Raw genomic sequence first — 19,281 nt, forward strand, 5'->3', positions numbered from 1 at the left:
AACACGCTAATAAGTACTCGTTTACATTAGCATTGAAGCTCTGGGTGGGGAAATGTGTACATTGGTGTCTTTTTTCAGCCTTCAGCCGGGAAAAATGGTGAAACTGACCCAAGGTGGGCCTCGGGGGTCAGGTTGTGATGTGTCGTTTCCGCGTGTCAAAAACAAAGTTCAGCTTCCTCCACAATCATTCGTCACCTGGCATTCGCACGGTGGGAAGCCAGCCAAGGGTTAACAGTGTTTTCCTGCAAAGGAAATTTGTAGGTGTAATTATGACCAGTGTCGTATTAAACTGCGATTGCACCGCATTGATGGGGCAGTCTTAAAACCAAAAGAAAAATAAGATAATGATATAAGAATTATGATGCTATAAGAAGAATGGTGGATTTTCCTTCTAAATTAGTTTTATGTTTTGTTTTTAAACAGGTAAATATTGTTTTGTTTATAACCAATCATGTCTTATCGCTCAGAAAATAGTATCATAAATGATATGATCCTAATTGAAAACCTTGAAAAGGAGGGGCCACGTGAAGTGCAGATGATAATTTCCGGAAGCTAGCCGGAGTCTCAGTGATGTCTCCTGCATTCCGGGTGTACGATTCTGACAGATGAGCGCGACACACAGGCGTTAACGTATCACCATCTCGCCTTTGTGGATGGACTGACCGCCGACACTATAAATACGGAGGTGCGAGAAGGGGCGGCTTTGTCAAAGAACCCGAATCGGTCCATCATAACAAACGGCGGCCATTACGCTCTCCCACCTCATCTATCCGCCGGCAGCCCGCTTTCTAATCCCCTCATCCGTCTGCTTCCTCGCTCTTCATTCGTCTCAAGAGGTCGAGCCCGGCAAAGTAGGTGCAACATGCTTGAGTCAATAAACATCACACATTTAGGCGCAAAGTACACTCCTGAGTCACCTGACCTCACGCCACCTCAAGAAAATGGGATTGTTCTACATTATTCCACAGGGGGGCGGCATGCACAGGAAACAATCACAGTAAATGGGCTTTTATTTGCACAGCAAATCCTCGACTATTTGCCATTTGCTAAGTCATCTACTTGCAAATTTTTCTGTAGAACAAACTACTGGCTGAAAAACGCCTAATCGTTCCTAATTGTATTTTCGGACTGAATCGCTACTGGCAGAGGTGGAAGTTCAGAGATGATCAGATGATAACAGCTAGCTGCTCACTGTTTATATTTGACCCACTAAACCTACCTAACAGGAGGGTTAACTAAATACAGGAAGGGAAAAAAACAAAAAAGGAATGCAACAAATCAAAACATTACAGGACTCTCAATGCAAAGCCACAGCGGGGCTTATTACAGAACAGAATGAACCATATGTGGCCCGCGGGCTATAGTTTACCTAGCACTGCCCTCTAATGCATGTTATTAAGGCCTCATCAAAAATCTGCGAGCAGACGGCTGCACTTTTTCATACAAATCATAAATTGCTCAATCAATTATTCAGGCCAATAGCACGACTTCATTTTCATCCCCTTTTGAGTTTTAATTAGCACCATCCACAGCTCCGCTATTGACATTAATTTGATGGGAACGTATCGATCTTTCCCGCATAAACTATTTAGTGGAGCGCAATTAGCAGCAGAGACAAGCGGACGGATGCGGCGTGTTTGCTAAATGGAGGTGATGTGTAGTAGCAACAAAAGGCTTCAAAAAAGCAGACATGAACAACAGGTTTGCATTGCAATAGAGAGAGAGACAGGTAGAGAAACAGAGATCGAGAGCGAGAGATAGAGATACAGTGATGCCTTGAGATACGAGTGACCGACCTGGGACTTTAAGTTTAATTGAAGACACAAGCACTGTATGCTAGCTGCCAGCTAGCTGTAAGACCAACTAAACAAAAAAGGCTTCAAGCTGGTTATTGCCACTCCCAGTTAAAGTTTACTGTCAAACTAAACATAAAACAAAGAGAATTAGCCACTGTGTATTTGTGTGTACAAGTATCGTGGTCAAGGCTGAATTGAACAGACATTAGCATTGAGGAGAGTCTACACACAATGCATGGGGCGGCCAGCTGTTTGGCGCGTCTCTCATGTGGTTACTCACACCAGCTCAGCGTGACGTTACGAGCTCAGAAGACTGAAGCCTGATGGATGACGGATGGCGGCGGCGGCAGCAGAGGAACTTAATGACTACTCTCATTAAAATCCACTCCGGTCGAGCTCAAAGTCAATCAGGAATGGAAGGAAATGCTCGGGCGGCAGGGCTAATACGCCGCATTAGAACTAACGGTGGTCATAATGCAGCGTTGATGCCCGTTACGACGTGCCAGAGCAGCAGAGATCCAGATGAGATAATGCAGAAGAGTATATGGGGGTGTAAGTGTAGTGGTTCACATAGCAGGGGGTCATGCTTAGGAAAAGGCCGTTTCACTGGATCTGCAGGAAGCCAAACATGGAAGTTAAATGCTATGTGTTCCCTATGTTGATGTGTATTATATAATAGGATGCAAATTTAGTAAAGAAACTGCCTATGACTTATGTAGTAATATTTATTTTTCATCAGTACTACTTGATTTCAGACAGAAACAAAATGTGCATCGTGATCCCAGGGTCAGTAGAATCTCTTATAAAGTTAGCAAAAAATGTAAATAAATACTTTCTTGACGTTAACACAGTTTTAATTTGATTAATTATAGGCCATTAGAATTTTTAAAAAGGCTGATGCCGACATTCGTCAAAACATTGATCATCAGTCTATCCCTAATATATATATATATATATATATATATATATATATATATATATATATATACACACACACACACACACACACGTGTATATATGCAAATACAGCAATGTTTTAATGAAAAACAATTGTCTAGGTGACAACTCTTGTTGCCACAGCGGTCAAACAAGTTGGCTATGATCTTGGGTTTCAATAAATACAAGGCTTTTGGCATGCATTTTGTGTGAGCAAGCATTAATATGCACTTAGTGGGATGAGCCCAGGAGGTGACAAAGCACAGGTAGGCATCAAGATGTCATATGCTCCCTCTGTCTTGTGCTTAGTCCTTGGATGCGAGAGGTATTGCATTGAATGTAGTGTTTTGGGGTGGCGGGGAGGGGCGTGACCCCCGCGTGAACCCTGCTGATGAGGTGAAACAGAAGGCAGAGAGAGGCGGCTCGGCCCTGAGGGGGCTGCGGGGTGGAATGCTGCTGATTCCACGGAGCGAGCGAGCGACCGCAGAGCCTCTCAGATGGCGTCCTTGATTAGGAAAAAGGATTCACTGGGTGCACCTTCACCCGCCCGGCGCTCAATCTGCGCACGGGCCCAGGCCAAATTGACGCATTTTTCCTCATTACGGAAGGGAGGCCTTTGCGGCGCGTCCCTGCAGCGAGCGAGCAGACCGACAGGCACTGAGGTTAAGGGCACCGCGTCCTCCCTTTGCCTCCTCCCTCGGCCTGATGTGATTAGGACCGAAGTCGTCGATACAGAGAGCGTGTTTAGAAGCTCCTAATGCACACAAAACATGCGGCGCATTACGGCAGGCTGGGGAGATGCCTGCGTCGTCATCTAATCAGCTTTAATGGCACCGGCAATTTATGTTGGGCTTTTTGATCAGGCGCGTCAATCAGATTAAGTCACAAATCTCTGCAGGTAAAAAGCCAATGGAGGCCGCAACACAAAGCAGTACTGATTGGGCAATTTCTTTCAGCTCCAATTTGGATATAGGAAGTTTTCTGGGTTTTTTTGTTTTTTCCAGTCATCACAGTAACAATTTCATATGCAGCCGTAGACGTGACATGGCAAAAAAAAAATACTAGTTTGTGGCCACAAAGTACATATAATATGCTACCAAATAAAAATTAAATATTAAAATCATTCCTAAACATTTGTCCAAGCTAAGGGAGAAGAAACTAAGGATCGTGAAAGTTGCTTAACGGAAGCTACGTTGTTCATGTGAATGATTCAACAAACAACTTAATATTGCATGCGCAATAATATACCTGTTTAGTGGCCACAATTAAGTCATTTGTGGCCACAACCCTGGTTATGACATGAGGGGAAAAAAATCAATTGTCTCAACACGGTAGAGCTAAAACATTAACATAAAATGTTCATTCGTGGCCAAGAACTAGACACAATGAGAGCAAAAAATAGAAATTTGGGACCACAAATGTTTGCACAAAATGCAAACGACTAATTAATATCATACCTGGACAGTTGGGTGAGCAAATGGAGCACACCTTCTTGAGAAGCAATTTGAATTGCAGTTTCAAGTGAGGGTGCGCTTCATTTGTTTACCTAGATGTCCACGTTTTTCATGATAGTAAACTCACAAATTTCACGCATACATCATAACAATTATAATAAATTGAGGCCAGAATTTAGTATTTTGACACCACAAATTAGTATTTTGAACATTCTACCTATTTCATGGCCACAATACACTTCACAATTTAGCATTTTATGTGCATGTTATATCTTTTATTTTACGGTACTTTCACACAACTTAAAGAACAAAAGTTCTTGATCTCGGCGATGGAATAACTGCAGATGACATTTCCAATGCGCGCACAGAACACGCGAAGCACACTAAGGGGCTAAATTTACTACGTGACACGGGCTTCCCCCTGGGCGGCCATAAGCGGCGTCAACGGTGACCCTGAATTTCCCTTTTGTAGATTTACTACCACCATTCAAATGCTTAAGTGCAGATACAATGATCCTCTAATCGCTGGGGATGCTTTTCAGCCGCTTGGACAGCAGAGGGGTAAAAAAGGAATATAAATACTAACAACGGAGGCATTCGGGGCCCACAGGAGAGGCGGCGGATGGGCGATAAAAACGCGACACGGGGCCGTCAAAGCCAGCCCGGAGGCTAAAACACTTTGGGAAAAATCAACACGCTTAAACGTACGGTTATGGCAATTTTACTTGCTTTTATTTCCACTCAAATGGCACTAACACTCAGCACATATTTTCTTATTGTGGTTCTTAAGTAATATGGCTGTCACTTTTTAAGCAATGTCCAATTATTGTTATTTACACAAACAGATAGGTTAAACACCAATATTGATAATACAGCTGGTGGCAACATTTTGCTTGGATTAAAATGGTTGGATTTTGTTTTGTTATTTCTAGTCGATAAAAAATATTCTAATTTGTATATTTCCATTTAAAAGACGTTGATTTCATTTTTCCTCACAAATGTCTTTATATATGTTTAACTTGTTTTTTTGTTTTTTTTAAAAAGTACCTAAAAATTAGAAGGATGTAGCAGTGATAAACAGCATTTATATTGTTTGAATTTTCCACACGGTTCCTATTCATAAATAAAAGTAATTAATAGTTTAATTATAACTTTGAATGTGTCCCTTATGGAACTAATTATTTTCATTAACTTTACCGTTAATATTTTGTTTCCTACTTAGCTAAAATTACTTTTGAGATGTCAAATTCAAACATGTCTGGAATTAATATAACAACAAATGTAAATACTTAAATGACACTATTACACTTTAATTTAAAAGGTGATTATTTGTACTATTAATGCTCTAAAAAAATAAAATACATTTACTGAATTGAATGATTTGTGTGAATTCTTATAATAGCTTCATACACACACATACACACACACACTTAAAGTTTATGTAATTTCTATTGAAGAGACTAAACATAAATAGAATACATTACATAATAAAAAAAACGATCATCAGAAAATATTGTTTCCATGCTAATTAACTGGGGATTTTCCCCAAGCATGACTTGTAATTATTGTTGAATGTCAATTCGATAGCTCACACAATTTAATGTAAGAATAACTGAGTATTATGATCATGAAAAATACATTTTTTTTTAATTCTGTAAAATGCATTGGGTTTGTCATCTGCTATTTCTTGAGCACAAGCCAGTTCAAATGTGAGTTTCCATTCAAAACGTTTAACAGGCAAAAAAGTAAACACACAGCTTTGTTAAAATAGACCATGTGATAATGTAATTCCCGTTACACAAGACATTTTCATGTGCCAAAAGAATTTTTGTAATCCCCATCCATTAACTTGGTGTCAAAAACAGGAGAGTAAAGACAACAAAGGCACGGCCGCCCTGGCCCACTTGGCTCGGACACGCGGCGCTGACTCGGGCCGGCGGCGTCAAGAGGGATGCGTCGACAACATCCTCCAATAAGTCCACAAGGGCATGTTAATGAGCCTAAAGTGCTCATTAGAGCAACAATTAAACACAAGGATCCCAGAGGCTTTGGGAGTCAGTAAAGTGTGCGCACCGAGCGGGCCGCCGCACATCTCCCACCTCCATTTATTTCCCTAAGAAATCAGTGAGGCCACCTGGGCTTGGCATCGCAACTTCATTCATCTCCAGAAATGGATTCCAGTGGAGGGCAAAATCAAATTCTCATTAGCAAGGCAGCAGAGAAAGGAGGAGAGAGCGCGAGGGAGGGTACCTGGGAACGCTAACCTCTGCGTGAACCCGCCGCATCTGATAGTTTTGCTATTTGTCTGTGACATTGACAGCTCTGGGGGAGATTAGGACTTCCCACTTTGCATTCTGCCCGTGCGCCGCCTTACAGATGGACTGCAGCACAATTTCCCTCTGCCTCTCTCTTCCCCCCCCCCGCCATCCACCAAGCGCTTGGAGAGCGCCACACCGGAGGCGAGCGCCGGTTGTAATTAGAACGAGCGCAACAATAAAACAAAGCAAACGAGGACCGAGGCTGCGTGAGACAAACGGGGAGGATGCAACCGCTGCACAGCGGTTGAGGGGGGAGGGGGGGGACACCGAGATGAGAGTGATGGATGCCCTTTGGTTAAATACGTCCAAATCCCCCCTTCAAGCCGCTCTCGTCTTGCCAGCCAGTGTGAATGAGTGTGTGTGAGAGAAAGAGAGAGCGAGCACAAGATTAATAGTGTAAACAGAGAGAGAGAGAGAGAGAGAGAGAGAGAGCGCAGGGAGGGGGTGCGTGGAGGAGAAGACTATCAGCATCTGCAGCAGCAGCAGCAGCACAGTAGCCCTCGGGGGAACGCGGTGAACTTTTGAACCCTGATGGCGAACAGTCGCAGCGATGCAAAGCGCTTGTCGCCGCCTCGTAATGGCCGCCCGCCTCGCCGGGAGAGCGGCGGGCGAGGGGAGCGGAGGGGAACGAGCCGACGTGGAGGTCATTAACATACTTGTCGCCTCCGTCGTAAACGAGCCGCCGCCAAACGTTGCCGGAGCTGTGATCGAGTCGCAAACTTCTCACAGCGGAAGCCGACGCTGGACGCGGGCACCTCACGGGGGTTGACTGAAGTTCAAAAGTTGAAAAGGTGGTCCGATACAAAGACATAGAAACATGGACTCCTCATTGAACGGTTGTGCCTGTTGGTGTGATGCGTACAGCAAGTGTGCAGCGAAGTACAAATACGTCATTACTGTTTGTTTTTTTTTAATTCCAGTAAACAGCAATTGAGATTAGGGCGGAACAATTTTTCAAATTCAAATCGACATCGCAATGTAGTAAAATGCAATTTTCCAAAAAATTTAAAACAAGCCATACATTTGACTATATAAAAGACACAGAGGACCTTGAAAATAAATGATCATAATATTGAGGAGGGGAACATAAACCAGGCAGTGTTAACGACAGCAGCAATAAATTTGGAATAGCAACGTGTTTCCCGTTCATGGCTTGAAGAGAATTGTTTGGCGTATTTGTCTACAAGAATTATTGGTGGTGAATGTCTTTTGCCAGCCTGAAAACCCGAAACTAAGGTGTATTTTTCAGTTAAATATAGCTAATTTAGCAAAAAAAAATTCTCATTCAGTTTCCAATAGTAGCAAAGGTATAACAAAACGTTATTTTAATGGCATGAAAGTTGAGCCAAAGCTATAGCTTTTAATTAACATTCGACATGTAACATAATTTTTTTCCCCATTATGAGCACTACGCAAGAAAAAATAGATATCGTCACTATCGGGCCGACACCACCCAGTGTCCAAATTTGGTCAATTTCATATTCTTTTTCTTTAAATAAATACGATTTGTCAGTCTGTTAGTTTTACAAATTATTGACCAAGTGTTGAAAATGCCTTGCTCTCTTTGACGATGCAACATTAATGGCTCAACAAAAATGCCTTTTTTTTTGGGGGGGGGGGGGTTCTTGAAAATGAATGGTTTTTGAGAGGCGAGGATTCTGCTCAACTCCAGCAAAAGCATGTTTTTGGTGCTTATCAAATATACACACACTAATATATTTGGGACACAGATCAGGTATTAAAAGCAATGTATTCAGATAAAAAAAAGTAATAGTTTAATCTTATCCCAGTGGATTGGGCTTTTGCATGTAAAATGGCTGCTACATCTCTAAGTAGCAAATAAATGAGGACGCAACGTGGATGAGGAAGTCATACCTGCATCCTGAGAGGTATTTCAGTTGAAATCAGACTATTAACTAGAAACTTCTGTTGAAAATCTTTCAGGCTTTCAAAGTTCCCTGTGAGTTAACTTGGCGCCTCGCGCCGCCAGGAGCCAGTTGGCATGGAGAAGGTTGCTGATGGAGAACATTTCGCTTTCAAGCGCACTGGCCCTCGGAACGCCGTTCCAAACTGACAGCCTTTAGATTTAATATTCCATTTGCCAGCTCGGTGTAATAATGTTGTTACTGCAGATTGGCTGCTCGTATTCAAATGAGCAAGCCACGAGACATCACTTCACACGGGTTATAATGCCGCTAAATTCCTCTGCCAATACTGTAATTGCTGGAGGAAAGCCTGGCGTTCCTTAAATAGGCAGAAAACACACCTGCCTTTACTCAATCACCAAATATGTGACTTTAGAGCTCTTAACTCTTAATAAACACAATGCTGCTGTATTGCTACGGCAAACCCAGGTTTGGTTAAGATTAAGACACAATCACAATGCACACCTGAGCAACACTGCTTGCCACACTGACGCTAACAACGGAGACAACAAGACAACAATCAACTTGACCTGAAAATGGCGTGGAAAAAAAAAAAAAAAAGACAGCTGCACTATACTAGTTACAAAATAAAAACAAAACAACAAAAGGCATTTTGGAGCTTGAAAATGCAAAATAATAAAACAACTGAAAATGTGTAAATTCTACAATTGTTATTTTCTCAATTAATTAGATATGAGATTAGATATAATTAAATTTACATTAGCAAGGGTCTGGTAATATTTGCTGAAATAATTCAGCCTTTTTTTGGCCATCAACTATATTCTTTTTTTTTTAGTCATTCATCTCATGAAATAAAGGTTCCTTGATTTTGAAATATGAAATCTGACCATTTTAAATGATTAGATTTACATTTTCAAATGATCACTTCAACAACATTCCAAGGAAATCACAATGTCCTATCACAGGTGGGTTATTTTATTTTATTGTTTTTAGAACAGGCCCACAGGCTACTCTCGTGGTCCTTTGGGGATAACTGGTTGTGACCCCTTTTGTTATTGTGTATAAATTCAAATACAATAATAAAATAAACCATTTTACACATAACACATTTGTAGAGCTTGTAACATTTCTTAAATGGTGAAATTTTCTTTTAAACTCATTATTTCCTTCAGTAAGTGTTAGTTGATTGGAAAGAAAATAGCAATTAATAACATTTACTTTTAATATTATTTTACAAAAAAATAAAGTATCCTCCATATTTTAACTTTTTCTTTGAATGGCCAGGCCTATTTGTCCATTTTAAAAATCAAACATTTTCCACCCCTGCACCAGATTGTTGCCATCGATGTGCCCTGCGTGCGTCTGTGTGTGTCAGAGGACAAAACATTGTGCCTCTGTGTTTATGTATTTAGATGTGCAGGAATGTGATGCATGCAAAAAAGGAGGGGCTTGTGTATATATACACGTGTGTGTGAGTGTGTGTGCGTGTGGGTGAAAAATGGTGCACGGTGCATGAGCGCCAAATAGCCGAGCGCGAGGTGGAGGGCATGGTCGGCGTCAGACGAGGCCGCGGTGAGGACGCAGGCGCGCTGAGGGGTCAGCGGTGCGGTCAGCGGGTGAAACTCAGTTCACATTAGCATGCAGACAGCCGGCCTAACAATGGAGCCTCCATCTGTTCCTGTCAGCCATTACAAATCTGGTGTCAGCCGCTCCGTCGAAGACAACGGCCCACCGCATCTCATCAAACCAAGGCGAAGGAAACGCAGCCGTCCACTTGGCACTCGCTCACTCTCCGGTTAGGGACGAGAGAGCGGCGATTACCGAGGATGATGCATCCTCGCCCTTGAGGAGCTCGCAAATACAATAAAATGATGGCCAAAATAAGCAGAAAGGCTGCGTTGGGAGTCACTGCCTATCTGCTATAAAGTGCACCATATAGTCAGTTCGCCATTTTGTAGTGCTGTTTGAATGCGTAATAGTGAATATATGTTATCCCCTATATTGTATATTTGAATTTTGAAAAGGATGCTCTGTGAAAAATGTAAAGTGCTTGATGTATTGCGATATAGAAAAATAGTTTCTGTTTCTGGGGTATTGTTTGATTTTCAGCACAAGACTCAAGTTGTGCTGCGAAAATATCTACAACAAAAGTAAATGAAACAAGGTCTCAAAAACAATGAAATAAATTATCCAAATTAGATTAATTTGATAATCATTTAGTTGTCAATTACTCATTCCATCTCGCATTAATTCTGCAAAATGCACTTAGTTTAAAACAACCTAATGTTATTAGAATTTACCAATGTGTTCAATATTTATTATGATTGGTAATCTAGCTGACGTTGATCCAGTACGTTGTAATTGTGCAACAGCAATGACGTAATTAACAGCGTGTTTCAAAATTATTTTTCATTCGACTGATGAGTGAATCATATAGTCTGCTATACATAAAAATCTCTATATCGTGATTAAGGAGAGGGAAATGAGTGAATGATTCCACCCATAGCCAAAGAGACGTCCATGACTCCTACTAGTCCAATCAAACACATCCTGAGGGAATTTAAATGAGCAGCGCCTGACGTATGATGTCACCGATTTTCATTAAGCGTTCCCCCCCCCCCAAGAAAGTGCGCCCAGTGAACACAGGTTGAACTTTGAACTCCACATGCCCTTTGGCTGAGGACACAAGCCATTCACTACGCTAACACCATCATGAGAAAGAAGCACACAGCGCCAGAGGCTCCTCTCCGGGAAGCAAAGGTTGCGCTTGTTAATGCCGCTCTAAAATGTTTACGTTTCGAGTCCGGCTATCTGATGCTGTTTGATCCCGACCAAATTGCACATTGAAAGCCTAATTGGCTATCGCTCACATTTAACACTGACAGCAGTGATGCACACTGGCAGAGCTTTAAAAATAAATAAATAAACATTTACAGCAAGATCTGAAAATGGCTGTACATCGACATCCAACGTGGTGCAGCTCGCAAGGTGCTGAGAAGCTTCTGGCATCGCATTCGAAAGACGGTGAAGCTGTTATTGCTGCCAAAGAAGCGTCGTCAAAGTATTGAGCAAAGGACCACTGAACTGTGGGGCAAGATGTGCTAACCGCTCAGTCACCATGCTGCCTATTTTAAAGCAAATGTGAAAAAAATAATTATGATCGTCCCGCCATCTGCCGCAAGACGCAAGACTTCACGTAGCCATATTTGACGACAACCAGCTGGCACTAATGAGCAGCGCGCTAAAACCACCGTAAACATTTTTCCCCTTTACGCACGGAATAGTCTACATGTGCTCCCCACAAAAAATAAATAAAAAAAGAAATGGGCACCAGAGGCACCCAAGTCAATAATGCCCACCTGCGGCATGTCAAGGGCGATTAGCTGGTGCGGCGAGTTGGGAATACAAAAATTCTGAAGAGGAGGGAGGGAGCAAGATGGAGGGAAAGATTGATAAAGCCAGAGAGGGACAGGACACACATGGCCCCTCAGGTACAGTGTTGTATTTCAAACCCGCTTGTGAAAGAATAGAGGGGCCGGGGCTCAATCAATCACGGCATTAGCCCGCAGCTACACCGGCTCCTGCCTGTGTGGCCTGCCGACAGCTCGCAACCACCACCGGGGGACGCTCTAGCTCACCAATCAGCCCTGTGAGGAAGCAGCAGAAGCCCACCTGCTCACTGGTCAATGATCAAGAGAGGGGGGGCTTTCGAGGGAGGAGTCAGTGATGTCACGGAGGTATGGCGTGATATGTTTTCTCAAATTAGGACAACAATGTGTGCTTCCTGTGGAGTGAAGAGGCCATCTGAGAGGGTGTTAACAGTGCAGCCAGGCGGCTTTCTCAGAGGAAACAAACAATAACTCTTCCATTTAATTGCCTCGCTCGATCAACAACAGACATGCACGGAGAGAGTGAGACAGAGGGCACTCACACTCAGCCGGTCCGTCCTCCTGGTAGTCGGAAGCCAGCGAGGCGTCATCTGACGGAGCGGAGCGACCCAGGCTAGAGCTGCGGTTGTCGTCAGAACCGTCTTCCTCCCTGGAGTCAGCTGAATGGAACAATGGATGAAAGGGCAGTCAAGCGCGGCAGTAGTGGTGGCTAAAGTACTCACACGCTGTACTTGAGTAGAAGTACAGATACTTGCGTGGGGAAAAAAAAGATTCATGTAAGAGTACTGATTCAACTAAATTTGAGGAAAAAAAGTACAGTCTCCGAAAAGATTTTTTGGGCCCAGTCATTTACTTAAAATACTCATTTTCATATCATGCCACAACAAACACTCGTGTCTGTACTGAGGAGGTGGGGGGAAGCTAGCTGTGTTGGCTCAGGCTTTAATGCCATCAAAACATGTTCCCATAGCTTTGCTAATGTTAGGAACTGAGAAAACAACAGCAAAATTAGCTAATGGTAACAAGTGAAAAAAAAAAGGGGCCTTACTTGACTGTGTGTTTCCTGATTAGACGGGGATTTCTTTTCAATTCCATAAGATGGTAACATATTTGCCACCAATTATTCTTGCCATCAACATCAAACAGTTTACTTAAATATCAACAGTGGTTGACTTTCAAGTCTTTGTCTTTTTTAGATGGTGTCATCAAAGATACAGATAGATAAGATCAATACTTAAACAGGAAGTCAACCCCCAAATCTTCTTTACAAGAATATGTTCTATGCAGCTGAAACACGGCATTTCGATTGATATTGCGTTTGTGGAATATAAATTAAACTGTAAATTCCACCTGTCTTTGTCCATCTCGGGGACGGCCATTTTGCCACATGCTGTCAGCTGAAAATGACATCACAGTTGCTCAGGGCTTATAACAACCAATCGTGGCTCACTTGTTTTCTGAAGCTGAGCGATGATTGGTTGTCACGTGTTTTCTGAAGCTGAGCCATGATTGGTTGGTTACCTAAGTCCTGAGCATGAGCAGTGTAATCCTTCTCACGCATGCGCAAAAGCTCTGGAGTGATTGGTGTCTCCGTCAGCTTTTGCAGTTTGTTCTTTAATCATTTTCCGATGCGACGTGCTGACGTTGGATTGGTGTGTAGAGGCCTTAAAATGTGTCACGTGGGGCCAATTTATCCACGCCTCCCAGAAATTTGGAAAACTGAAAAACAGTTTAACGCTATAGCTCTACAATTGAGTACTACAAACTTCTCAGTCTTTCCACGTTTTCAGCAATTATAGTCAACATGTAGAAAAATCTGTGTTACTTTACACGGTATTGGTATTTAAATACAGTAATGACGTATTAGTACTTTGTGACTTCCCACCACTGGCAGTCAATATCTAATCTTCTCATCTCTGTGAGGCTAACAAACATTCACACCATCAGGTTGTTGCTAATGGCGTGTGCATGTAAAGGTCATGTGTTGGCGAGGCAAGGAATGATTACTTACAGCGGAAGGGGAATTCCTGAGGGTTTCTACAAAGAAAAAACACCAAGTCAGCTTCTTAAGTTAAAGACCACAAAACCAGCAGTTTTTTCTGCACGGGTGCATGCGCTTTTTATCATGTTGTTTCCGGACTCTTCTTTACCATGAATTCTGTCACTATCACATCCACAAATTGAATCAAATTAAAAGGAAATGATAAGAAAGAGGTTCTTTCGCATGAGACCTTTAAAAACTGATAACAGCAATAAGCAACAAGCCATTAGACTCAATGAGTTCATCTGAATGTAGCAAACTGTGTTTAAGGCAATTACAGCACCAATTAGAATTCTTGTTCGGTATTAGCAACAAACATTAGATAATTGGGCCATGAAATTACACTGTGACGCTTGAATGGACCTTTCAAAAAGAGAGAGAAGGCAAAGGCAAAACACTGATGATGTCGAGTCGACACTTACCTCACGTGCACCACCCTGAAATTATTCAGTAAGACTTTGCGGGTCTCGGACGCATTTTCACTCAGCTGCTCGTCCTGAAGGATCTCCGACACAAACAGCTCGCAGTCTGAACACAATCACAAAGAACAATAAGTGAAGCGCTTACATGTTAAAATAGTAGCAAGCCACCAACCATGGTACTCAATAGACCTTAGATCCATTAGGCAAATGAGAAAATGGTGCTTATTGTGTTCATATTTGGAATGAGACTCTCTTTTGATTCATGAAAGACTTGGGGCTGTAAAGTTAAAAGCAGAGTACTATCATAATTAAATCTATAATATGTTTTACTTGATTACCATCAAAGTACAAGCATTGATTGAACACGTCAGTGGCTTTTTTGCTAAGGATTCATTCACACTGCACAATTCTTATTTTTTGGGCATTCACATTGCCAAAAAAATGTGGCTTTTTACTCATTCACTGCCAAGACCAGCCATTCAATCCCAGGAACTTTTTTTTTTTTTTTTTCAAATTTTTCAAACATTAAGGTAAAAGAGGGTCTGAAAACGTCTGGCAGTGAATGAGTTAATATGAACAAATGCATCTGTGAAGTCCGACTGATCGCCACATAACTGTTCACATTACAGAAAAAAATAGCTACAAGTCATAGTGTATATGGGCAAATAAAAAAAAAAAAGCTGACATTATCTTCAGTGTGAAATGTGAATACAGGCTAAATGATGCCATATATTAGACTGCAAATGTTAGACTGTAACTGAGCAGTGTGGCAGCCATTTCTGTGATGCTGCGAACAAACAGGTTGGCCCACATCACAAATCTGATTTGTCTCCATCAAACCCTCACTCATATCTCGACACATGCAAATGTGTGTCCAAAGGCCTGGTGCTTTAGCCTGGCTGTGCATGATAATGGCTACATTCTGAAACCCTCCCAATCCACTACAGAGTGCCCTATGTAGTGAGTTTTCACTCGCCCACTTCAAACCACTGAAGCTGTGTTTTAAAAAAGTAAATAAAGTGGAGTGTGGTTGACTAAGTAAAGAAAAAAATTACCATCTAGTAGTCTCCTGATGTCGTTTGGAACGGTCCCCATTCCGGATGTCCACTAGTGCAACGCACTTTGCGAGACCGACTGTGCTCGTCCAGGTGTAGTTTTTGCTTTTAACTCGCACACCCGATCTGACGTCGTGTTACAGCGTTGACACAGAAACAAAAACCACCTGCGCTCTGAAACACAACTTCCGTGCCAGTAGCATCGAGGTGCACACGCGAGGATAGGTTATGGGGGGGGAGGTAGCTAGGCGTGCGCACAAGATGATAACTTCCTGTGGTTTCTCAGTTGATGCTGACGACAAGTTTGACAGGAAGTGGAGGCCCCAGCTTGTCCTACAGCAATACAGCCATACAAAAGTCAAGGATGATTACGGAAAAAAAAATATGGACAGTACTATGAAAAAGGTTTTAGGCCTCTATTATATTTGTTGTATTATACCATATTGCGCATATATACTGTAAGTACAAAGCACTAAACATACACTGCAGAACAGACCTCCACTAAGAATAGCTCAGTGTTCAAACTTACGGAATGAAATCGAATTGGACAGATAAGAAACAAAATAGACCCAAAAAGAATTACAGTACATCACTTATGGCCACTCGTGAGAATTATTGTTATGTTTTTATCATTTTTATTACACATTTTCAGATAGATATACTGTATATCACACTACTAAACACATTAAACTGTAATATGGCATTTGACAAACGAAGCCACTGTTGTGACGTCACATTTAAAGAAAACTCCTATATTTGACGAAACCAAACTTTAGGTCGTCTGTCCAGATGTAACAATTATATCTTGCTATGTATAACCACGTATCAATTCCTCCTTACTTCCAATAAGTTCGTACATACCTTAATAGCTTAATTGCTCTGGGCAATCGCTTCAGCACCGACGCCATTTTGGGTTTTTGCTCCGAGGAGAGGGAAAGGAAAGGGGGCGGGCTTCCAACTTGACGCAAATGCTAACCTGCCAACCAGGTGACCTTGTTTATTAACCCGGAAGCATTTGCCCTAGTTTGAGTTAAATAAATAAAAATAAAAAAGTTCCCCCCCTTCCAATTTCTCACAAAACGCAATCACAATTGCTGCTGCGTTTTTGCTCATCTTTAGTTCGATTCGTTACACAAAATCCAAATTATGTGTCATAATTGTCTAAACATCTAGCTGCTTCATCGGCGGTGAATTTTGCCGACAATCTGCACTCTAGTTTTAAAATAGTCGAATATGAAGGCTTGTGTTAGTCCCAGTAACCTTATATGTTGAACAAGTTGCATTAGGCCATTAAAATACTTTTAAAATGTCGAACTTCGAACGCACTAGGGGTTTGGCCTCCGTGTTAGTGTTGATGCTGCATTCAGGAACCTTAGTGAAATCGGAAATCCCGGGATGACATGGGAAAGCGCCACAATTTTTGTTTGTACACATAACTGCACTAAAACCTTTCACTATAGAATGTCTTAACTGGTATGTTTAATGCAAAGTGTATACGCTCACTGGATGCTTTTTTAAAGACAGAATTTATTGCATGTGTTTTCCCATTGTGTTTTTATGATGATGGGAAAATACTGCTACTTTGAGCATGCATACAAGACATACAGTGAAATTTAGGAGTGGTATTATTATGCTCAAATCAAGTTACCATGCAGATTTGCGAGCTGGCTGGTCTGCAAGTGTTAATCGCAAACGTACTCTCTTTCAAATTCAATCATGGTTGTTGGTGTGTGTTTAGAAATTACACTACAGCAACTGTTGTTTGGTCTCCGTCTTAGCCGATTAGGTTTTGAAAGGATCCATACATTACCTTCACCGAGAAGAGCACATATTAGCAAATGCTTTAATAGATTTAATTCCCTCTCCTTGGGTTTAAATCATCGTATTGACCATCTTGATGGCTCTCCGATGTGGGCAGAGCAACTAATTAGGATATTTGGGACAACACAAGCTTCTCAAAATTGGTCCCTCCCAGTATCTGAACAATGATTTATAACAGCAGTAGATGTGTGACAGAACACAAACAGTTTGAACGCAAACAGGGAGTGTAAAAAATGAATAGAACACACGCTGGGCCTCGCCTATCGTTTTATTGATCGTGCAACACAACTGACACACAGCAAGGAAAGCCATCAAATGGCTGCTGCTCAATCACACGTGGCTCACGGCGCCAACTCAGGCTGAGCTTTTAATTTCCTTTTTAAATATGGAACTTAATCATCTGGATTTGCTTGTCCTTGCTTTGTGCACTGGGAACAGAGAGGCAACATCCCAAAACTACTCTCGCAGCCAATGGAAGCATACAATTGTCTTAATAAAATGAACACTGAAGATTGAGGGTCATTAGGGTTTTAGTCCAACCCCTTTATTGACTAGTTAATGAGTAGGTGTGTTCTGAGGCTTTTGTTCGTGCAGTGTAGTGGTTTTACTTGCATCATCTTGGTGTTTTATTATATGTAAACACTGAACCACGGGATATGTTCCAAACCCTTTGGCTTTCGCAAGAGGTGAAAATCCACAATATAGAGGAACTATATTAAAAAAAAGACTCACACAGGCTTTAAACATATTTGAACTTAATAAGACATACTTGTGAATATTAATACGTGCTTTTTTAAGGTTTGTTTTTGTGCCTTTTGTCACTCTCATGTGCACAGTTCTCCAATTAAGATGTAAAGTGTGCTTGCTTCAAGCTGTTTGTCTCTGCCAGTTGGAATTTACAGTAAAACTGATATTTCAAACAAAAGAGAATTAAACATTGTATATTTAAACATGAAAATGTTCAAACAAAGCAAATAATTTAATCTGACAAAAGTGCGCTATTTTAATGCATATAACATATAATGTGGAATGCCGTAGATGGGCTGACGGAAATTGCCATAGATGTTAGGATTAGGGCTGTTCTGATTCCGATCATCATCTTTCAATTTTAAAGGTGCTCTCTAACGATTATTTTAATAATTGAATAATATCAACAAATTTTTGGTTGATGAATCAGATGTGAAAAAAAACATTCTATCCAAATCTCCATGCCTTTATTATACAAAAACAGGACATAACTTCAAATTGACAGTGCAGGAATTGGTAACACATGGTAACATGTGAATTGTTAAGGAAAGGGGCAGGGGAGCGCTACACAGGCTGGTCTCTCGTCAATGCAAATATGAGCTGCAGGTGATTATTTTTTGTGCTCGGCGTGCCGATCACCATTAGCCGTTTGACCCGCCAGGCATTATCAGACCCTCTTTTGTCCTAAGGTTTGGAAAAAAAAAAGAAAAAACATACATAAATTGATGGGATTTAATGGCTGGACTGTGAAAAGACAAATAAATTCGTCAATGGCAGTGAATAAGTAAATTATGCAGCATGCTTTCCAGTAGACCTCAGTGCTGCCTGGCATGTTGTGGCACAATGAGGTACTACACTGAAGTTGCGCAACTCTTAATTCAGCCTCGCCTCTGAAAAAAAAAAACAATTTCTTAAAATTCTGTATAGTGGGGGGCTGACACTATTATGTTATCTTTTTTTTATTTTTTTTTTATTCCCAATAACATGTCTTTTGTGACTTTGTGGTTTTCATGCAAAATGCGGTTCGATGACGGCCTCCTTCCCTGTCGCGTCCCCGCAGGAAGCTGCGGGGTCAGGCCGAGTTGAGTCCCGCGTCGGAATTGTCCCCGCGCTGACCTGCGCCTGACTGGCCTCCCAGCAAAAAGCCCCTGTGAAGGTAAGAGGAACTGGGGTCCCTTCCCTTGGAAAAGAGGTTCCCTCCCCTTGACAGCTCCACAGAGCCGCAGCCACCTGCCTGCTGGGTCAGCCCCATATGAAAAGGGAAGCCCTTTGTAATCCGGCGGGGATTACACCAGGCAACAATGCGCCGCTGAAAGAGCGACAAAAGCCCTATATCAAACGCCGCTGAGGGGGAGCGAGGCTATGATCTCCCACTACTACCAACACTGACTCCTTGGCCACCTCTCATCTCACCAA

At 41.9% G+C, this 19,281-nt stretch overlaps 1 protein-coding gene across 2 annotated transcripts in view; it reads right to left on the bottom strand.

Moving 5' to 3' along the window:
- The window catches only part of skap1 (src kinase associated phosphoprotein 1), a 45,865-nt gene extending 29,617 nt beyond the window's left edge, over positions 1–16,248 (bottom strand). For both annotated transcript variants that reach the window (XR_015082452.1, XM_086016182.1), the window contains exons 1-5: positions 16,159–16,248; positions 15,298–15,630; positions 14,243–14,348; positions 13,791–13,816; positions 12,322–12,438 (exon numbers count right to left, since the gene is read on the bottom strand). Coding sequence is in view for 1 of the 2 variants with exons in the window: in XM_086016182.1 (XP_085872308.1) it covers positions 12,322–12,438; positions 13,791–13,816; positions 14,243–14,348; positions 15,298–15,337 (289 nt within the window). In the remaining variant the exon portion in view is untranslated. The remainder of the gene's footprint in view (positions 1–12,321; positions 12,439–13,790; positions 13,817–14,242; positions 14,349–15,297; positions 15,631–16,158) is intronic.
- Positions 16,249–19,281: the final 3,033 nt, after the last annotated feature.

Source organism: Filicampus tigris, chromosome 19 (genome assembly GCF_054856515.1).
Source record: "Filicampus tigris isolate MCC_2025a chromosome 19, RoL_Ftig_1.0, whole genome shotgun sequence".
Lineage (NCBI taxonomy): Eukaryota > Metazoa > Chordata > Actinopteri > Syngnathiformes > Syngnathidae > Filicampus > Filicampus tigris.